This window comes from Chaetodon trifascialis, chromosome 14 (assembly GCF_039877785.1).
Source record: "Chaetodon trifascialis isolate fChaTrf1 chromosome 14, fChaTrf1.hap1, whole genome shotgun sequence".
NCBI lineage: Eukaryota > Metazoa > Chordata > Actinopteri > Chaetodontiformes > Chaetodontidae > Chaetodon > Chaetodon trifascialis.
This window is the reverse complement of record NC_092069.1, coordinates 631199-654730: the sequence shown is the minus strand read 5'-3', so window position 1 is coordinate 654730 and position 23532 is coordinate 631199. Positions and strand designations below refer to the sequence as shown.

The 23532-nt window shown below is 41.1% G+C and overlaps 2 protein-coding genes across 2 annotated transcripts in view; one reads left to right on the top strand and one right to left on the bottom strand.

The window, feature by feature from the left end:
- Nucleotides 1-12177: 12177 nt before the first annotated feature.
- On the bottom strand, nt 12178-13335 carry ccr6b (chemokine (C-C motif) receptor 6b). The gene has a single exon (XM_070979620.1). It carries the CDS (start codon nt 13330-13332, stop codon nt 12205-12207), a length of 1128 nt encoding a protein of 375 aa, XP_070835721.1. The 5' UTR covers nt 13333-13335; the 3' UTR covers nt 12178-12204.
- Nucleotides 13336-17648: 4313 nt separating this feature from the next.
- Nucleotides 17649-23532, top strand: part of crybg1a (crystallin beta-gamma domain containing 1a) — a 56613-nt gene continuing 50729 nt past the window's right edge. Inside the window, exon 1 of the mRNA XM_070979446.1 lies at nt 17649-18180. Coding sequence (XP_070835547.1) covers nt 17855-18180 — 326 coding nt within the window. The 5' untranslated portion in view covers nt 17649-17854. The remainder of the gene's footprint in view (nt 18181-23532) is intronic.

The following is a 23532-nucleotide window of genomic DNA, read 5'->3' as shown; positions in this document are numbered from 1 at the left end:
ACCAGGAAGTCAATCTGGGAGGGACTAACGTTAGCATAAGACTCCTCTGTTGTATTGAGACATGGCATTGAATTAAATGCTGATGGGATCATATCCTTAAATTTAGCTACAGCACTATCAGACAGGAGTCTGGTATAAGAATTTTTGCCTACTGGCTGGTAGTCTGGTAATATGAATTCGAAAGTTATTAAATGATAGTCTGATAAAAGAGGATTCTGTGAGGAGACTATTAAGTCTTCGATTTCAATGCCATATGTCAGAACAAGGTCGAGGGTGTGGTTAAAACAGTGAGTCGGTTCATGTACATTCTGGTGGAAGCCAACTGAGTCTAATACTGAGAAAAACGCAGTGCTAAGGCTGTCATTATCAACGTCGACATGTACATTAAAGTCACCTACAATAATTACTTTATCTGCTTCAAGAACTAAACTTGATAGAAACTCCGAGAACTCAGCTATAAATTCAGAGTAAGGACCAGGAGAGCGGTATACTACAACAAATAAAAGTGGCTGCACTGTTTTCCATTTCTCATGAGAAAGAGTGAGAACAAGGCTTTCAAATGAGTTATAGCCGAGTTTAGGTTTAGGGTTGATCAAAAGGCTTGAGTCAAAAATGGCTGCAACTCCACCTCCTCTGCCGCTGCCTCGAGGAATGTGGGTATTAATATGGCTCGGAGGAGTAGCTTCATTTAGGCTCACATACTCTTTAGGACACAGCCAGGTTTCAGTCAGACAAAATAAATCAACATTATGGTCTGATATTAACTCATTTACTAGAACAGCTTTAGAGGACAGAGATCTGATGTTAAGGAGTCCACATTTAATTCTCCTATCTTGTTGTACTATTGCAGAGGTTGTTCTAATTTTAATTAGATTCTTATGTTTAACTCCTCTTCTCTGTACTTTTGGTTTACTTAGTTTACGTGGTCGGGGGGCAGACACAGTCTCTATGGAGTGTTGGGTGGGTAACTGCTCTAATGGAGGCGCAGAGAAGCATGTAGGACTGCAGCTCTGCCTCCTGGTCTCAACTCTGAGTTGTCAGGGGTTAGGTTCATAAATAAAATCGGTCAGATTTCTAGAGATGAGAGCTGCTCCCTCCAAAGTGGGATGGATGCCGTCTCTCCTAATCAGACCAGGTCTTCCCCAGAAAGTCTGCCAATTATCAATGAAGCCCACACCGTTTGCTGGACACCACCTCGACAGCCAGCGATTGAACGATGACATGCGGCTAAACATATCATCACTGGTCAGATTTGGCAGGGGTCCAGAGAAAACTACGGAGTCTGACATCGTTTTAGCATATGTACACACCGATTCCACATTAATTTTAGTGACCTCCGATTGGCGTAACCGGGTGTCATTACCGCCGCCGTGAATAACAATCTTACGGTATTTACGCTTATCCTTAGCCAGCAGTTTCAAATTTGATTCGACGTCGCCCGCTCTGGCCCCCGGCAGGCATTTGACTATGGTCGCTGGTGTCGCTAACTTCACATTTCTCAAAATGGAGCTGCCAATAATCAGAGTTGGTTTCTCAGCGGGTGTGTCGCCGAGTGGGGAGAACCTGTTAGAAACATGAAGCGGTTGGTGGTGACCCGTGGGCTTCAGCTTGGGACTATGCTTCCTTCGAACAGTCACCCAGCCTCCCTGGTTTCCCGGCTGCTCGGGAGCTGTCGAGGGACGGCTAGCCGGAGCTGCACTTGGTCGGTCCGCACCGACTACGGGGGCCTGGCTAACTATAGCTAATGGTTTTGTTTCCATGGTGCGGAGCCGAGCTTCCAATTCACTAAGCCTCGCCTCCAACTCGCCAAATAAACTACATTTATTACACGTACCAGTATCACTAAAGGAGGCAGAGGAGTAGCTAAACATGTGACACACCAAGCAGGAGAGAGCTGGAGAGGGACAGAGAGAAGCCATCGCTAGCTGCTAGGCTAAGCTAGTATAGCTAGCAGAGCAGACAAGCGCGTAGACAAATAAAATTGACAGTCGCTAAATAAACAGACTTATGGGTGCTTGAGCAGAACTAATGTTACTCTAGAGCGCGGATAAAAGGCCGCTGTAACAAAACACAGAGCAAATTACACTCAGAGGAACAAGAGCGACAAACGCACACTACTCGTAAGGCAGCAACCAGAAACAGGAAGTGAGACGATACGCTTACCTCAGCACGTCAGCATCTCTGGGTACTAATACTCGGCGGCTGCATAGCCTTTACAGTTATGTGTAGTAACAGGTTGTATTGCACAGATTATTGTACAGAATATTGCACTGATTACTTGGAGCAGTTTTTGTTGGATAGTATGACAGCTGCAGGAAGGAATGACCTGTGATACCGCTCCTTCACACACTTTGGATGTAGCATCCTGTCACTGATGGAGCTCCTCAGTGCAGTGAATGTGTGTTGGAGGGGAGTCATTGACTATCATGGAGGACAGCTTGGCTGCCATCCTCCTCTCCCCCACCTCCTCCACCAGTTCCAGAGGGCATCCCAGGACAGAGCTGGCCTTCCTGTCAGCTGTTGTGATGCTGCTCCCCCAGCAGACTACACTGTAGAAAATGGCAGAGGCCAGAGTCATAGAAGGCCTTCAGGAGTGCCTCATGCACCCCAAAAGACCTCAGCCTCCTGAGCAGATGGAGTCTGCTCTGTCCTTTTTTATAAAGTGCAGTGGTGTTATGAATCCAGTCTAGTTTGTTGTTCAGATGAACACCCAGGTTCTTATAAGATGTCACCATCTCAATGTCCCTTCCCTGGATGTTCACTGGTGATGGGGGAGAGTATGGGCGCCGACGGAATTCCACAACCAGCTCCTTGGTTTTACCCGCATTTATCAGGAGGTCGTTCTGCTGGCACCAGTCCACAAAATCCTGGATGAGTCCTCTGTATGACCGATCGTCCCCATGTGTGATGAGGCCGACAATGGCAGAGTCATCAGAAAACTTCTGCAGGAGGCAGGTGGGTGACAGGTGTGAAAAGTCAGCTGTATAGAGGGTGAAGAGGAGCGGTGCCAGCACCGTACCCTGGGGGGTCCCTACACTGCAGAGGACAGTCCCTGACACACAGTCCCGTGTCCTCACATACTGTGAGCGGTTAGAGAAGTAGTCCACTATTCAGCATGTGAGGTGTTGGTCCACCCCTGAAAGCTCCAGCTTGTTTCTCAAAATGGCTGGCCTGACAGTGTTGAAAGCACTGCTGAGATCCAGGAAAAGGACCTGAACAGAGCTCCCCGGCGATTCCAGGTGAGACAGAGCTCAATGGAGGAGGAAGATGAGGGCATCGTCCACTCCGATGCCAGGCTGGTACGCGAACTGCAGCGGGTCCATGGACGAGCTCACCAGGGGGCACAGGTGGGCAAGGACCAGCCACTCCAGGGCCTTCATGAGGTGGGATGTTAGGGCCGCCGGCCTGTAGCAGCTGGGGTCCTTGGGATGTGGGGTCTTTGGTACAGGTATCACGCAGGATGTCTTCCAGAGGCGTGGCACCCTTCCCAGTCTCAGGCTCAGTTGATCAGATCAGGATCTGAGGAGCCTGGGACTGAGGGCATCCGGTCCTGCAGCCTTCCTGATCTTTAACCTGCTGAGCTGATTCCTCACCTGCAGAGGTGTGAGGGACAAGTTGGAGCAGGGGGGCTGAGTGTCTCGTGAAGTGGATGGGGGGCTGGGAGCTGGGGGGTGGCGTTGGTGACGGTGAGCTGATTACGGGGGGGGGGGGGGTTAGTGGGGTCCTTGGGCAGGATGCTGGCTGATCAAAAGAGGGCTGCTGCAGTGCTGGTACAGGGGGCAGATGTTTCCTCAAACCTACAGAAGTAGGTGTTCAGCTCATCTGCCCACTTTGGATCCCCAGCTGCCTGGGAGTTTGGCCCCTGGTGGCCTGAGATGGTTTTCAGGCCTCTCCAGACTCCCCTGGCGTTGTTCTCCAGCAGCTGTTCCTCCATTCTCTTCCTGCAGGGTTAGGGTTAGGGCATGTGAGAACGGCATGGCATGTGAGAACTCCCGCGGCAGATAATATGGCCTCTAACTAACAGCCAACAGTTCAGTGTCCAGGCAGCAGTGCTGCTCTTTGATAGTGATGTGCCTGGAGTTACACCATCTATCATTCACAAACACTGCCAGCCCTCCTCCTTTCCTCTTACCACTCTTCTCTGTCCTGTCTGCTCGTATGAGTGAAAATCCATCCAGTTGTGTCTGTGCGCTGCGTTCCCAGCCATGTCTCTGAAAACAGTAGCATGCTGCACCGCTGGTATTCCTGATAATGCCGGGTCAATGCCGCTAGCTCATCCATCTTATTGGGGAGAGATCTTACGTTCCCCATGATGATGGATGGAAGAGTCGGCCTATAAGCTCTCCACCTGTTTGATCCCAGCGTGGCACCACCGCATCCTCCTCCTTAACTCGTGGGGGACATCAGAGGCCTGTACCATAAAGCTTGATTAACCTAGCCGGGCTTCCTCTTACTTATCGGGCTTCACTTAACGAGACATCCGCCCTCCGGATTTTCGGTACCATAAAGCCGGCTATCAACTCACACATCTAATTCAATTCAGGCTTGTCCAATCTAGATCTGTGCGTGCTCACATAAAAAGGGTGGAGTTTGCTGCATGCGACCAATCGCAAACATGGAAAAATCAGCCCGAGCCGCATATTTCACTACGGAGGAGCAAACAATAATAATTAATAAATACGAGGAATACAAATCAATAATCCAGGCAAAAAGCAACACAGTTGCAGCTGCCAAACGGCGCAAGGATTGCTGGCAAAAAATCGCCGACTGTGTCAATGCGTAAGTTAGTGCCATTATAATATTACTTCCCCACTATGACTGCACTTGTATATCTGACTACAGTAACATTTGTGTGTTCCATAAATGTATGTGTGTATGAAATTTTTCGTTATGGCATGTGCCTTATTATTTCAGATGCAACCCGAGTGGAGCAAAGAGAACATGGGAGCAAATCACACATAAGTATAAAAATATACTTCAAAGTGGTCAGTACGCTTACTATATCTTATACATGTAGCATGTATATGTAGGCCTACATGTTGGAGGCTATATACAATACAATATACAATGGCAAACATCCCAGGGCTTAGTCTACATGATGCAAATTACACATCAACCTTGCTTACCTGCGATGTCATAAAAGCCCTCTTTGATGCATTGTGTGGGCAGGTGGCCGGGAAACACCACAAATGCATCGACAAGCTCAGTCAGGGCCCCCGCGACTTTATCAATAGCTCTACATACTGTGTTTTTCCCGAGGTTTTCGGCATCGCCAACAGAATACATAAAAGTACCTATGAATGAATGAATCAATCAATCCATGATTTACTTAAACAAATAATTGATTAATGACATTTTATCTGTGGCTTGCTTGTAACCCATCCAACGAGGGATTTTAAGACATCATAATAATTACAAACATCACTAAGAAATATATTACCTGTGGCAAAAAACCTCAGTGCAATGCACACTGTCTGCAGGACTGTCAGCGCGTGGTTGCGGTGCGTTGCATTACTGATGTAAGGCTCCAGCAGCTGACAGATGTATTGTAACCCCTCTCCCGAAAACCTGTACCTTTCGCACAGTGATTGTTCAGACAATTCGAACAGATTACAGCGATCTCTAAATACTCTCTCGCGCCTGAGTGCTCTTCGCACAAGCTGTGCACCAAGGTCCACCGGGTTCTTATAAAACGGACAGGCCATTTTCCAAGAGAACTGATTGGTCAGTAGGTGGGGCTTTTATACCTGCTGAGCTCTTATCCTGAACTTATCCTGCTCCGGAGCAGGTTAGGTGTTCAGCATAGGTTACCACGGCAACGTAGCCCGATGGAAAGTAAGCCACCTTTATGGTACCGAAAAGCCAGGGTTAAGCCTGAAGTTATCTCGCTAAGCCGTAATCCAGCTTTATGGTACAGGCCTCTGGTCGCTCCTCCGGCCACACAGCTGTGTTATGCAGGGCAAGCAGCTGATCCCTACTGTAAACAATGGAAGCCATTGTCTCTCACAGACCCACAGATGCAGAGAATGTTGCACGAGTTGTAAAAGTGATGAAAAAGTAGCACCAGAGTTAATGTGCTTTATGCCTCTGATGCACCAGAGATTTACAAACACGCGGAACTAAAATGGATAAAAAAGACATACAAGAAAACAGAAAAAGAGAAGAAAACTCCTAAGAGTCTAGATAGCTGCTGTAACAGGCTGCTGCTCGTACGGCGCCACATAATCACTAGCTGTAAGCTTAAAGAATACTTCAAGCCAACCAGCCAACCATATGGCATTTCTGTCTCATTGGCTGCTTCAAATTGCAAGGGGCTGAATGGGTGAACTAATTCTGCTATGTCTATATGTCATAGCTCTCATCAGAAAATTCTAAGGAGCTTCCTTCGTGCTCTGAATGTCAGATGTGAGTTGTTTAAAAAACTCTGTGGCACCTTTCTCTTGCTAATGACACCTGAGGATCCTGTGGAGGACAGGCAGTGAAAGTTTTCCTTTTCCTCCGTAACTGCAGACCTGGTGTGATGGCACGGATTACAGCATCAATTATCTGTCTCTGAGTAGCCCTAGTTTAGCCCAATTTGCCTGGCCAAACTAGAAAAGGCAAGCCTATCCTTTTGCCCTGGCTCGCCTATTTGGCCTAATGTCTTAAAATCTTTGCACCACATGGAGCCATCAGGGGGTGCTGTGGTCACATGCTTTATTGAGGTACTGAAACTGGCAGCTGAGTTTGTGCTTGTGTTTACTAGGCCATGCATTGCATTCTCTTTTTCTTGTAAAGACAGTCTTAGCGCCTCTTTCTCTTGATTTTCCTGTTCATCAGATTGAGTGAAAGCTTCAAACTCATTGGGGTCTGTTGTTGCTTGAACTTTGTGCATTATGTCCTGAATATTAAGGAGGTCAGCCAGTTCTTCTCGGAGTATATTACACACTTTAATCAACTATTCCACAGTAAGCCTGCACAATGTTCCTTTAATGTCCAGCTGTAGCTTCTCCAATTCAGACTCCATTTTATGAGAGGAGTGGGGTAAAAGCAGTAAAACAAGGAGATATCTGACTTAGTTCGCTTTTTGTTGCTCCCTAGTGGTCACTTTTGCTCACGTCAGGATACAAGCCGCCAATTATTGTCTGAAGACCACTTTCACTGCTTCACCAAGCTGTTTCCTCTGATGCTTGGGTTGTTTGAGGGGATGACCAATGAGATGATGTTCCCTTAAACAAGGGAAATAGTAGCGGGAGAAGAATGAGCAGAATGACAGACAGCTCTCAGCTTCACTTTTCTGTATTGAATGAGATGGGGAGCGATTCCCCTACTGGAACCCCGAGGCATTACCAACAGATCAACACGATTAATCCACAAATAAGGATTTGAATTACCTACAATATCTGTGTTCCTCTTGTATCAGTGGCTACACAATATCAAAAGCAAACAGTACTAATACACACAGAAACTATTTTGTTTTATCGAACAAAGTGTTTTATCTAGCGCAGGTGTTCTTCATCCATCCATCCATCCATCCATCCATCCATCCATCCATCCATCCATCCATCCATCCATCCATTTTCTATACCCGACTATCCCTTTTCAGGGGTTGCAGAGGGGGCTGGAGCCTATCCCAGCTGTCAGCGGGTGAGAGGCGGGGTACACCCTGAACCGGTCGCCAGTTGATCGCAGGGCAACATATAGAGACAGACAACCATTCACGCTCACACTCCCACCTACGGACAATTTAGAGTCACCGAGAGAGAGAGAATGCACAGGAAGAACATGCAAACTTCACACAGAAAGGCCCTGTCCGACCTGGCGATCGAACCGGCGACCTTCTTGCTTCCTCACATTTCAGGAACAGCTATTTCACTGTAATAGTTACATATATTTACCAGAATAATAAGTCATGAACTGCCAACTGTATGGTATTTTGTGAAGGCTGTGTTTAAACATATTATTGTAATGTAATGTAATGTAATGTAATGTAATGATCCACTCAACTGTTGTGCCTATATTACAGCACTGACAAAGTACAATGTAAAAAATTATGTTTTTACATTGTACTTTTTGACACCTTTACATTTATCTGTAATGGAAAATTGCTATTTCACTGACGCTTAGACAGTTAATCATAATGAGACTTTCTATGTTTACTGTATATCATGCACTTTCACCTAGCAGAGTATACTTGTACTTTTTTCGTTGGAACAGGAAATTTCTCCATGAATGGAGGCCAACCCAGGTGATTAGACATCTCCGAATGGGCGAGAAGAACCAACCAAGCGACAAGAACCAAAAAATATGCAACGAAGACAGTGAGAAACAATTTGAATTAATGAATGATTTCAGAGTAGATACAGAAAATGGTAAAATCTCTCCTTCTGTAAAGGTTACAGGGAGCTAGCAATTCCACGTGCTGTGTGGTGCCTGACTGATTCCAAAGTTGAAGCAGAAGCACAGGGAGGTTGACAGACATGTCATAGTAGATCTAACATTGTTGTGACTGTGGTGTTGGTGATCTGCTCCGACTCTGTTTTCTGTCTGTTTTCCAGGGCTGGAGCATGGCAGGGGCAGGGCTGATCTTCGCTGGGGTTGAGCAGCTACCTGACACACCTGTCACTTATCTCTGTTAATTAGGACTCTCCTTCTTAAGCACGTTTCTCCCATACTCTGGTGCCAGATGATCCTCTTGCTCATGCTGTGTGTCTTGCCCCAGTTACGATCTCCTGGTCCCTGCCTCGTGTTCTCCAGCCGTCTTGCCCTCAAGCAGTGCTGTCATTTGTGTGAGTTGCATTTCTGCCTGTGAGCTCAACCCTTTAAGGAGATTTTTGTTATTTAAGCGTCTGTTGAGTTGTTCTCCAGCGCTTGTTTTTTCTTTTGTATGCCTGTGTGCTCTTTTCCCCCAGCGGAGTTTTTTGTTGCCTTACAGTACCTGTGAGTGTCGAGTTATCTCCAGCACCTGTCTCCAAGTCCAGCTTGTGAGTTTTTTCCCTGAACAGTGATTTTGGGTTTTTTCGGTAGCTGTCGAGTTTTCCCTCCAGCACCTGTTTTTCCTTTTGCCTGTGAGCTTTCCCTAACGGAGTTTTGTGTTTTTTCATTAGAAGCTGTTGAGTGTCTTCCAGCAGAGACTGCCTTCTTCGTTCCAGTTATTTGACCTCCTGAGTTGATTATTTCTTTTGTTGTTACTTTTCCAATAAACTGTGAAATATGCTCCTCTGCACTTGAGTCCTGCTTTCCAGTATTCGTCACAAACATGTTTAACTGATTCCAAGGCTAAACATATTTAACTGATTCCAAGGTTAAATACAGGGAAGAGTTAGATACTAAAGATTGGAAAAATTCACAGTGTGATTGTTCTTAGCCTGGACCAGAAATCCAAGCCCTATTATTACCATTATGTCAATTTCGGAGAAATATCCTGGCAGATGCCATCAACTGGTTGATTGGAAGAATTTGGGTTTTCCCAATGAGGGCAGCTCAAATTTCAAATCATGAAAGCCTCTAACCAAGTAGAATGTATCCGCACTGACTGAGGCCTGCTACTGCTCCTGCATTACCTGGAAATCCTGCAACATGTTGAACATGCAGAAGACATCTGGAAATATCAGAATGAGCAGAAAAGACAGGAGAAGTTGGAAGATGCTCAGATGACCATGTGCCATGCCATAGCCAGCATGTGTGTGAGGAAACTGAGGCTGACTGTATGTTGATCCTTCTGCCAGATGTACGAAATAAATGGTGAGTTTTCAAACAGTGATGGTATTTGTTCTATGAGTTACACAATGCAACAACTATGAGTACAACACTGCTACACAGCCACTCTTCCCTTTTTTGTTGTGATTGTCAGTAAAATGAATTCAGCTTTCAGCTAGGGTTGATTACCTACAGAGTTTGCACAACATACAGAGTAATGTGTGCCATTGTATTCAGGTATGCCATTTAGGATTTAAATCTCAAGTAACTGTATAAAAAGTGATTTGGTATTTAGTAATAGGTTTGGTAATTGACTAATGTTTACTTGTAAAAAATATATGTTAATTATGAACAGAAAGCTAATGAGTAGTTAGTTATTTTACATTCTGGCTCAAACGTCACATTATCATGCATATTGACCATTAATATTTTACATGCCATTTAATGGTACACAAGCCATTTTACAGCATTGTACACTGTACACTTAAAGAACTAACATGTAAGGTTTTGGGGGACATATTGGTAGAATATGGCAGAAATTCAATATTACAATCTATAATTATGTTTTCATTACTGTATAATTAACTGAAAATAAGAATTGTTATGTTTTGGTTAGGCTGATGAGCTCTTTATATTTGCAGGGAGAATGGTTCCTCTCCCATGGCCATGTTGCACTGCCATATTTCTACAGTAGCCTAGAATAGACAAACTTAACACTGGCTCTAATGAGCACCTATATCATTTTTTGTGTCCACCCCAGGTTCTCCTACACAGGGAAACTTTTTCCTGTCAAGGGCCATTTAAATTTTTAGAACATCCTTCAAGCGCCATTGTATATTATTGAATACTTATCACACTAACCTCTGCAATGGATGGAACTGCTTCTTTGATGAGGTGCCTGATGTCAGATGGTAATCACCGCTGGTGTTCCAGGTTTGGGTTGGTTCACCATGTGTAGAACTGAGTCTTTGCAAGAGTCAGTTATGAAAACAACTGCTCACAACTGCTCAGTAGTAGGTTGTTGCTTTGCAGCTTAATGATTTTGTGTTGTAGGTTATCAAGCACGTGTGTATACACACTGGTCCTTTAAGTGCTATCTTCAGTGCTTTTTGAGACAGAGGACTCTAATTTCCTGACATCCAATAGCCAAGAAATTTCCAATCGAACTCAATTTTGGATTTACTGTGCTAAAGAAAATGTCCATTCTTAAACACAATATTTATTAGTTGAGATACAAGCTGAAATCATTGTAGGTCAATACAATCAAAATATAAAAACTTTATCATGTATTACAAAGTAGGGCATGTATGTAGTTCTAGAAAAATAGAAAAAAGTGACAGTCCAGCAAGATTAGAAATACGTAGAATAGAACTCTTTAGCTTCTTGTCTTTTAAAAAATGAGCAGAGGCACTCCACATCATATACATACAGTAGAAATATAAGAAAAAAAGAGGTTGTTGTTATGATGACATAAGTGCAATAAAATAACAACAAAATAGGGCTTGATTATTATGTTGCATAGAGAATTGTAATTCCATGTCAACCATAAAAGTTCCATAAAAGTTGGGAAGCTGTGTTAAACGTGAATGAAACAGACTTCAGTATGTTACATTTTACAGTGTTCCCCATGCAGTAATATCCTGCTATGTTTCACAAAGCAGTTAACCTTGCCCCATCCTTGCTTGTGAACAAGCAATTTATTCAATTTTTCAATTCAATTAAATTTTATTTGTATAGCGCCAAATCACAACAGAAGTTGTCTCATGACACTTTCCATATTATCACTTTTTTGTTTTGTTAACATAGCGTTCAAACTTTTTTGGAACCAGTATTATACAGTAATTGAAAATGAGGATATTACAGACATTGACAGTAACTTTGACCTCACCAATCAGCAGATATTCCTTCCATGGTAATCCCTTAATCTTATCTATGTAAAATGTGATTTAAAATACAATTACATTGTATGAAAGTTTCTGTTCACCAGTTATTGTCATATGTAGTTATTTTCAGACTTGTAATAGGACAAAAATACATTTGTAATTAATAATATAATGGTGTTCCAGTTCCATCGTTCATGTTATTAGTTACATGTGCTAACCCTGTGCAGATGCAGGTGATTAATAGTTCCGCTAAATGATGATACATTTTTAATGTGAACTCCACAGTTTACACGTCATTTTAATCGGCCTCAAAAATCAGTTGGTCTTTTCTCTGCTTGAGCTAGAAGACTGAACAGAAACTTTCAAAGACGTGGATGTTTGGTAGGCAGGGCACATATTGCAAAAAAAATATTGGTTATTTGTTGCAGTATTGGAAATATAGCATCTGGCATTTCAAACCATCTAGAATATCTTCCAATGTTGTATTATAGTGAAGGCAATTTTACTAGAATACAGTAGATTTCAAATACACAACATGTTTTTTTTAGTACATTTTGCACAGATGCTTTCACCTCTAGCTATGTACAGCTACAGCAAAGTAACAGTGTTGGAAAGATGAGAGGCTGTTCTATCATCGCCATTGCTAATTATCCCCTTTAGAAGGAATTCTACCACTGCAATGTCGTCCACTGAAAGAAGACATTTTGTTGGAGCCATCTGGAGACATGTGGGCTGGAATGCAAATATCGGAAGTTCGCCATGATGAGCGAACAGTGTAGATGTACTTTCTACTGAAGCACCACAGGTCCAACATTATTTGCCTGAAGTAGCTCCTGAACTTCACCCCAATGAAGGCATAGAGGATGGGATTGAGACAGCAGTGGAGGTAAGCCATGCTTCTGGAAATGGCCAGAACTTGGAGTTTAGTCTTTTCCGTCTCACAGCTCCTCTCCTTAAAAAGAGACAAAGTGTGTTCCAGCAGAGCCACATTGAAGGGAAGGTGGCACATGATGAAAACCACAACCACTGCCCAAACAACCCGGATGGCCTTGTGCCTCTGGCTGCTCTGTGCTCTTAGCAAGGTGCACATGATTCTGGAGTAGCAGAACACCATCACCAACAAAGGCAGCAGGAAGCCAATGGCCATTTGAAGGCTGGGAACCAGCACCTTCATTAGTTTTGCTGTTTCATTCTTACTGAAAGACAGCTGACAAATCACGGAGACAGTCTCAGTCCCCAGACTGTGCTCTTCAAAGCGCTCAGTGTAGATGAGTGTGGGCAAAGTTAAGGCCACTGCAAACACCCAAACAACTGAGCAGATGAGGCGACTGTAGATAAGAGTATGTGAGCGGGCACCAAAGAATCTTCTAGCTTGAACTATAGCTATATAACGATCGCCACTAATGCACGCAAGCAGGAGCATGCCACTGTAGAGATTGACACAGTAGGCTGACCTCAGCATCTTACAGGCCACAGGACCCATTAACCAACTGTTTTGTTCATTGTATATAATAAATGGTAGAGCAACCACAAAGATCAGGTCTGCCACAGCCACATTGAAGAGATAAACATCTGTCATCATCTTGGTTCTCTTGTAGAATATATAGGTGGCGATTACAAGAATGTTGCCAATCAGACCGAAGGCACAGATGATGGAGTGGATGTAAGTTTGAGTGATGACCTCATTGGGGTTCTGGTCAAGGTTGCAGAGCCCATCATCTGAGTAATCTCCTTCTGTACTATAATCATAGTCCGAAGTCACTGATGCCATGTTTTTAATCTAGAGAAGCAAAAACAACCATTTACATCAAACAGCAAACAATTTAAAAAATTCAACAACTCCCCCAAATATCAGAGGAAAATATTGTACTTTTCATTTGACTACAATTAGTTGACTACTGTAGCTATGATGTTGTGCTTTACTATTAAACTACCCGGTAGTGTATAAAATACTTAAAATTGGCAACAAATTGGCAGATTACAACAGTAAGTGCCTCAAATTTGTAACAATATAACCCTCTGAAAGGAGTGTTTCTGCATGAGGAATACTTGTGATACTATATATACAGTTTGCTAATAATACTTTGTACCTTTACTTAAGTCCAGTCGTGGGAGAAGTACTCAGATCTTGTAGGAATACTCTGTACGGCATTCAAGGTTTTAATTAAGAAAAGGTACAAATGGATTAGCATTAAAACAAACTCAAAGTAGCCCTACCAAAAGTAAAAGTTCTCATTTTATAAAATGCACCATTTAAGAATCTAATATATTATATTATTGGATCATAACTATGGATGCATTAATGTATAAGCATCATTTTAATGTAGCAACAGGTAAAGGTAGTTAAAGTTAATTTTAATTATTTACATACTGCTGTGCATTTTAATCTATCGTGTTACATAATTGATTAGTTGATTTTATTTCATATCGATAATTTGAAACTAACTAGTTACTAACTAGTAACTAAAGCTGTCAGATAAATGTAGTGGTGTGAAAAGTACATTATTTGACTCAAAATGTGGTGAGGTAGAAGTATAAAGGAATATAAATTTTAATTTCTAAGAAAGGTATAAGTCCCACAAAACCGTATTCAGTTAATGTAAAAACAGTACTTGTATGTATTAAACATATTTAGTTTCCAGCACTGCTTAAGCAACATTAAGTTACATTTTGAATTGAAGACTTGTGATACATGTAATGGAGCAATTTTAGAATATTCTGCATTTACTCAAGTAAAAGGTCTGAAATACTTTTCTCCATTACTAATACAGTAAATAAATTGTAACTAATGGCTTCAATAGTGGTTATTAATTAAGGTATTCATTTTTTTACAGAGCAGTTACAAGACCTCACTATAACCATGAGCCCTCAGATGGACAGTGGTACCAGCACATAATTTTTATAGTTTAGTGCAAAGTCTGCACCCTGCATTAACTAAGTAAAACTCACACTGCAGCTTTTTGTTTGTTTACAACACAAAAGCCAGTGTTCTAGTTGAGCTCTTCCTCTGGTTGTGAATGACCCAATTTCAGTCTCATTAAACATTTAGTGACAAGCTGCAGGTGTTTGCACTCTGTTCTTTGTCTGATCTTTGTCTGAAGTGATCTTTATCAGCAAAGGTCTGTGACGTATCATTGAGATTTGGTATCAGATCACAAACATGTAACAAGGTCAGTTAACACAAACAGACCTACAGGTTATATAAAAATGAATAAGAAAATATGTTTTTCTGTGTGACCCTAAAACATTACAATCCTCTTGTGATTTGTCTGTGAATAGTAGCATGTAAGAAACAGCATACTTCAGCTTACTTCTTCAAAAATTTGATGTAAGGAATAAACATGATGTGATGATATCTCTCATTTCAGCTCTTTCACTTCTCACAAATCACAAAAATAAGACATAGTATGGTGTAGTAGTACTCATCGATGGGTTTTGCACATATTTGTTTGGGGAGATAATATGGGAGAGTGGGGAGGGTGAGCCTTTTGTAAAAAAAAAAAAAGCAGTCTTGAAATATTGTTTTCGTAACCCACAGAACTGACAGTTCTGTAAAAATATTCCATCTGTGTTATTTGAACGCTCTCTATGAAACTTGAGCTATCTTTAAAAGTGATAGGTAAATCATTTTAAAGGTTTAAAACTGAAAAATCATTGTAAAACATTGACATTGGTCATTGCAGATCAGTTTCAGGCTCTCAGGCTTTAAAATTTATCACATGCACTTTGTCAGAGAAAAAAACAGTAATTATAGTTTCACCCTCAGGCATATAGACACATAAAAGTACATTATGTAGTAATCAAAATCCAGAACAGAATTTCAATGGTTTAGTACTCACATTTTCTGTTCAGAACATACATACCTTGCAGAATGATGTAGATTGTCTTCCTGTTAATTTCTTTATCCTCAAGGTATGATGATAACAAGTCAAATGACAGTGAAAAATATTCCTCCCAGGTGCCAGAGCTTCACTGTTGTCAAAACTGCTTATGAAGAAAGATGTAAGGGGGCTTTATGTCACAAATAAAAAAAAAACAAAAGAAGAAGATAAAGCCAAAGCCACTTTATCAGTGGCTGCTCTGCTGGTGTTTCACTGATCTTCCTGCTTTTGATGTCAAACTCATCTGCATCTGCTGCCGACCTTTGTACACAGATCGTACCAACAAAACAACACTGTTTCATTCTGTGTGAAGGGACATTCCACCTGCATGCTCAAGGCACATTCAGGGGTTCCAATGATTCTCTGCTAGATTGCATGATTTACACCAGTTGCTCACAGTCTCTTCTTGGAAGCAATTTATGTCCCATCAGAATTTTTATTAAGTTGGAGAAAACAAGCCTGCCATGGAGGTATAGAAAAAACTTTTTCATGTCATGTATGAAATTTGAGTTACAAACTGCTGACTAAAAGATTGCTTCCCTCCCACACCATCCTTACCACACACAGAAACTCTCATCTCCCTTTTTCATCTAATGCATACTGTCAAACTTCAACTGGGTTTTGGTGAGGATTAGTTATTTCTTATGCAGAATGATGCAGATTGTCAAAGAAAAAAAAAAAGATTTAAGGTATTTCAGGAGAAAAATGTTTATGCTTGCACTGTAATAAACTTCTGTACAATTAGCAAAAGAGGTTGCCCAGAAATTGAACAGCTTATGATGTTGGTGAGGACCTTTCTGTTCAAACTGAGAATTAAACTCTAATTTAACTGTCAACCCAACTGACATCTTTGAATGCCAATGTTTTTTTTTTTTGTTTGTTTGTTTGGTTTGTTTTTTGGTTCAGTTCTCTTACATTTAGAGAAAAAACACATACATCCACACCCACCCACTCATATCCATATTGAAATATCAAAACATTATTAATAACAGGGTGTGAAGACGTAATTAAAGGGCGAATGGAGGTTTGCATTAAGGTGAGACTAAATTGGGAAGGTTATGTTGAGGCACTCAAGAGTCTGTGAGCAGCAAGCAAGAAGCTCGAAGTAAAAATGGTGCTTTCAAAATAAAAGCTTTTTAGTGTGGCTCCTTAAAAGGAAGTAGCCAACGCCTTGCGTGTGAGAGAATAGCACTCATATTGATAAAAAGCTGCACACCGAAGTGAAAAGTGTATTAAATTTTAAATGCTATGATTCACAGGTGTTAAAAATCAGGGCCTGTATTCACAAAGCATCCTAAGGCTAAAAGGAGCTCTTTAGTGACGTCATTCTTAGAAAAAAAGAAAAAAGAAAAGATTTTTTCTTAGAATTTTCCCTTGGTAAGATAAAAGTTATTCACGAAGCGTCTTAGGCCTTAAGAGAGCTCCTATGGTGGAAAAACTGTTAGGAGGAGGGAGGAGGAGAGGCCTAAGAGTGTCTTAAACAGACAGGGATTGCAGCAACATACCAGTGCTTCTCACACTCGTCACTCTTGCATAAAAGGAGAGGGAAAGACACATTGATCTGCTGCGCTTCCTACTTGTGTGTAGTTGAAGGAGACAGGGTACTTGTACTAGATACTAAATGTCTTTTAGTTTTGAACTGTTGGTCAGATAAAACAAGCAATTCAATTATGTAGCCTTGGATAATTTATAAACAAAATAATTACAGATTAATTGATTATCTGAAAGAAATGGCAGATAATGAAATGCATGCCAGATGTTCATACCAGCATTTCTAGTCTCACTATATATATATTAGTATTTTTCTATTTGAAGCAGTACATTTTTTACTGAAAGAGAGTTAAATACATAAAAAGCAATTCTACAGAGAAAAATGTTTCTGCTGTCTTCCTTCTTCCTTGAATAATTTCCCAAGTTGGGATCAATAAAGTAACAGTCTAATTTTCTCTCCCTCTTCGTTATATGTAAATGAAATAAATCAGTATTTCTACTTCATTTGCAATTAGCATGGAGCTTTGGTACGTACATATCTGTGTACAAATTCATTGAGTAAATGAAATTGTATTATCCAAAACACTTCAAATACTTGACTTTCTTCTGGTCAAAATTTAATCACTGTAATGTACTAGGGGTCATGATAATTGATAATGATAATTTACGGTATATTGATTCAGCATAATACAGTATTCGTCAAATAAAGGCATTTATTTTGAAGGTAACAGTGTACGTCTTCTGGGAGTTTTTATACAGCTGTATCTTTCTCTTACCTGGTGGTGCGCACTACTGGTCTAAGCAAGTCCAAAACTTCCCGTTCTACAGGTTAGCCCGGTGAATCCAGCAGCTAGAAGTAGAACAGCTCTCGTCCTAGATTTGTCTCGCACTTTCTTGAGCAGGAATTTATTTACAGACACTATGAGTAAGTCGAGCACACTGAAAGTAAAGGGTTTGTTTAAATTGAAATCACCTGAAAAGGACAGCAAGGAGCTGAAACGGTCGGGCTCCCTCAAAGATGGAGCAGCGACCAGCACCAGAGACAAGTCGGGGACCTTACCGACGAGTCCCGGTCCCTTCAGTCCAGGAGACACGATGTCCGATGATGTTTTACCCATTTCCCCGATAGCAAAGAAGGGGAAGCGATTGTTGTCGTTCAGACTGAAACGGAAGAAATCCAAGCGCGAAAAGGAAGGACAGGGGTTCCCCCCCGAGACTGATGAACTGGACAGCTTCAGCAGCCACCGGTACGATCAGAAATGTTCATTTTTATCATATCGATATTGAGCTGATTAATTCATGTTTTTCCCCTTTATGAGCCCGTGGATAGTTGTTTGAGTTAGATAGGTCTATATTTAAATATGATTGGCTTGCCAGCACAAGCTTGGCTATATCAATCTAATGTATCATATTATTGCCACTGTAACAATGTCATTGTTTTAAATGAACAAACCACCGCAGATATAGGTCACTATCCGCCATTTAATAGATTTGTTGTGAAATCTACATATTTTTATTTTTTCTGCAGACACCTGAGCAAAACACCAAAACAAAACAAAATCTTACATTTTCTGATTTATGAATATAAGTCAATTAAGCTTATTGGTGAAGCTATAAGATGCCTGACAAGTCTTATAGGGGCCCCTGGCCCCTTAGACACGACTTTGGAAAGAACGGTATATTTCTCCAGCTGACAGAACAGAGGGAAGCATTGAAATGTGTGTGAAGAAACATGTCTCAAAGCGACTGCTTTCCCCTCTGGCACTAACCACTTGTATTGAGCTATGACTGAGCTAGTTTAGTCATGCATAACTCTTGTTAGTTGTTTTTGAAAATGCAGAGGGAGGTAAACAGACACAGTGAGGTGGAAGTGTAGTTGAACTGTTACACAAACCACAAGATGCTGTTTTGTGGCTTCTTGTTATGCAGTTCAAATGTAAAATTTTACGTATTAGGTCTCCAATTTCCAGGAAGTTGTGGAAAATGAATGTGAACCACACCCTGACCCACTTCTGTCAAGGTGCCCGTGGACAAAGCATTTGACCCCCATCAGTCCTTGCTCACTGGCTGACAGTTCAAGGCTGTGGCAGTTCCTTGATGGGAATGCTGGGAGCGTGACTGTTAACCAGTAATACCTTTGTCCATGCTGAGTCACTCTTCCCTGGATAAATTAAAGATTGAAAAAGAAACTGGTTAACCTCAAGTGGTCACAATAATGACAAATAAGTTTTGAGTTCTTTATTTATCACAAACATTTCAAGTTCTCTTATTTTTCTTCAAATATATATTTTGATCAATATTGTTATGCATCCATAGCAAGGTGTTCATGGATTATGACCTGTTGCCTCTGACTCAGGTGTTACTGCCACATGTTGTTACACTAATGTACATTAACAGATGCTGTTGTGATATGAGGAAGGCACACATTGCACAACATTAAATGTTGAAATGACAAACCTGCTGTGCAGGTGTGACGCACTTTCCTGTTCAGTCCAATTATATGTTACTCCATAAAGTTGATATTGTTTTCTGAGCTGGTTCTGGATCTAGGCAAATATGAGTAGTACCGAAGAGAGAGTGTGGATGACATACTGTTCAGAAATGAGAAGGATGAATGTCACTGTCACTTTTTTTATAACATCATGTCATGAAGGGGTGCATAATTAATTATGTGACAATGATTATGTGACAGTTATGTGTATGCGGGACTGCAGGGAAACAAGGGACTGAACCCAAATGTGTAATGTAAGCTTTGATAAAATAAAGCTGATCACAGTCCACAAAAACAGCTGGGCAGCAAAACTGAGGAAGCAGGCTGTGGCAAATTAAAAAAAAAAAAAGGAACAACAAAGGTGAACAACAAAAACTAAACTAAATAAAGAAAATCTGAATAGTATGAGGAACAAAGTCAGGAAATACTGACAAGCAACAAACACAGATGACCTGACAACTGAAAGAGGACTACATGGACTAAATACACAAGAGTGAGGGCTAATGAGGGACAGGTGAAACAAGTCACCAAGGTGGGAAAGAGACAAAAGCAGGAAATAAAATAGAACCCAAAACCCCTGACAGATGTCTATCCTACAATTTTGTAATAGTATTGCTTGTGTTGTGAGTGCCTTGGTAGATCCAAATAATGTTATCTGTTCACATATCAACAGTCACCATAATCAGTCACAAGCAAATCTACTGTGATTAACTGATCTTTGCTTACCAAACATGCAAAGGTGATTACGTTTCCATTACATTGGGAACTTTCAAATGCAATATGACATCACTGTATAGATAAAAATTGTTCTAATTTGACCACTTGCTTTTGTGGCTAGGGCTGCTAGGGGTAGAAGAATTGTAAAAGAAGCTCAAAGACAAATAACCCTGGATTGTATTTCTATACTAGTAGTATTTTATAGTATTATTATACAGTGCATTTACCTTTTACATATTAATGGTGTATAAACATGTCATGGCTAGGGTGTGGGCAAACAATTGCCCACTTATACATCCAGTAGATCCAATGAAGCATTATCATCCCATTGTAGTATTGTCTCTGGGCCCCTGATGTGCATTTCAAAAGTTCAATAGAAACTGAAAAATGTGTACCCAATGTGTAACAAACATTTAAATCAATATTTTCAATATGTTGAAACAATTACGGTAACAACTCTGACAAAATTATCTCAGAAATGTCATTGGCACCTGTTAACATTTTTCAAGCAAAAAAAAAAGCAAACATTCTCTGATTCCAGCTTCTCTAAGATGAGAAATTGCTTCTTCTTTTTTTTTCTCTTAAAATACAGTGAACTGAATATTTTGGTTTTACACTGGTGGATGGACAAGATAAGCTTTTGAAGATGTCACCTTGGGCTTTGTAAAATAGTAACAGGCTTTGTCACTGTTTTATGAGGGCCATACAGGGAAAAGGAGATCTAATCAAGCACATGTTTGTAATTATGCTACTGGAAAACCAGCAAAAAGACAAAGGCAGACTGACAACTGTGCCAAACACACATTTCCTAATAATCAATTTTACTGTATTCCAAGGGATATTCATTGACTTGGAATTTTTCCTACATCTATTCCCTGATTCTCCTTTGCAATCACCATTTCATGGACTGGCCTGGAATGTTCTTGATTCGTCATGATCCTGGTTTTGCCACAGTACTGACTAACCAGAAGTTGGACCTTCCAGTACAGGTGTATTGTACTATCTATCCCAGCAGCAGTTGACCACAGGCCCTCCCTCTTCAACCAAGCCACAGTTGGCTTTTTCTGCAGCTTCTGTGACAGACTTGATGGCCCTCTTTTTTGCCAATATCACTAGCCTCAATTTAGTTAAGGCTTTGCAGAGTGACCGACCTGTAAAGCCCCAACATCCCACCTCCCACCTGTTTCACTCTTGCCTCAGGTGTGGATATTTGCAGGACTTGGTTGGCCATTGTACACCACCTGGATCAGGAAACAGCTGTACATTAGTAGTAGTCTGTCCACCCGATGTTACCCAAGGTGCCCTCTTCCCTCACAAGCTTCTCTGATGAGGCGGTTGACAACACCAGTGTGTTCCAAGCAGCTGGGCACTCCAGTAGTTGTTCTGGAGGATAAACTGAAACGTTGAGACAAGATGCTGAAGTCAATCTTGCCTTTCACAGTAAGCAGCAAGACGTTGCGAAACTGCTGATGTTCTTTGAGTTTCCTTCTTAGGAATCCATACCCCCTTCGCACACCTCCATTGGTCGGCAATTCTCCCTCTTTGCCAGATGACTCTCAGGATCTTTCAGAGTTGCCGGAGGACTTCATATATTCATATTCTGTTATATTTCTTACACAGCATCCCACCTTTTTGGAATCTGTGTTGTTGTGGAAGCTCATGCTCCATAATAATCTAATATAGCAGACAAGATAAACCTGGCACACCCTTTAGCAGAGGCTGTTGTTTCCTGCCCTTAAAATTTCTAGATTATCCCTGAGGTTAGGGTGTGGAGTTTGAAAGCCAAAATGAACAAGTCAGCATTTTTGTGGTCCCATAGCAATGCAGCAGTTAACAAGTAAATCACCCTTAATGTAATCACTCATACCTTTTTTTTTTTTTTTTTTTTTTTTTGATTGATTTAAAGATGAATTAAGAATATTGGAATATGGTTATCATGACTTAGGTTCATGGGGTGCAATATGTCTGTATACTGTAATAGCTCAGTTTCACAAAAACAGCTAAGCATACACTTGTTATTTTTTCTTTGACAAAGCTTAAGTCATTTCTGTTGAGATTATTATAATGCATATTGTGCTTTCTGACATATATCTCTGAAGACCTTCATGGTTGATATTGTCAGATATCCAGGAAAAGCAATCAACATTATTATTCAGGAAACAAATGTGCACAGCAACTACAGTTTCATATCTGCCCACTGTATCTTTAATTTCTTCTGGAACAAATTTTGGTTGATTTATTAATGGGGAGTTTCCTTGCTGTCATATTTCAAGTAATTTCAAGGGCTGGCTTAGTTCCAGTCTAAGTTGTGGTACTGATACCAAAACATACTCTTTTTCCAATGTTACTTTGAGAAATCTACGATAAATATGTTTTTCCAAAAAAAAAAAAAAAAAAAAAAAAAAGCTTTCCTAGCCATGATAGTGGTGTGGCACTCAGGATGGTAATATTGGTCTGTTGGTTGGTTGATCCAAATTGAATTAACAATGACAATTATCAGATGGATTGCCATAAAAATATATAAAGACATTCACCAACAATGAACTCAACTGAATTTGGTGATCCCAAGTTTTTCTCTACCTCCACCATGAGCTTCACATGTGCACTTGTCCAAGTGAAACATAGTGAATATGGTAAGCATTATGTCAAAATGTTAGCATTATCATTGTGATGCAACATTTAGCTCCAAGCACTGTTGCTTAAACCAATGTGAGCTATGCTTTTACATGATTAGAGAATCATAAAAAAAAAAAAAAAAAAAAAAAAAAAAAACAACAACCCTGAAATGAAACCATTTTTAATGTCTGTTTTATTTTTCAGTGGAACTTTTTTCAGTGCCAATATTTGTTTCAGTGCCAGGCTTGAGTTCAGGTATTATCAATGCCAAATTTTATTCTCAGTGACAAAATTTAAAGTCACAGTTCTAGCCCTAGGCTTCAGTGACAAGCTATTGTAATGGGTGTAGAGTTTCAATTTCAATTTTATTTTTTTGTGAACCCAATAGCAGCACAAATGAACCAGGTAGCAGTTTACACAGTCTTTATTAAGCAGGTAAATGCAGGACAAAGTTAACCACAAGATGCATAAGCGTAGAGCAGGCGGGTATGGCAGGATTCGAACCCGGCTCTCCCGTGTGGCAGGCAGGCAAGTAAGTAGGGAATGCAGAGGGACTCGTGAGCAGGTACTTGTTCACAGTTCTCAAAAGGAAAAATAGCACAAACTCACCGCAGTAGGAAGTTTTCCTGGAAGGTGGTTCAGATGAGATGGCACCAGAGGAGAGGGACTGGTGAGGTGAAGCTGACGCAGTGGTTCTACAGGCTGAGCAGGAACAGGCTGAGTGCCAACCAGCCACAGACAGACGAGGAACAGAAAGCAGGCAGGCAAAACTCGT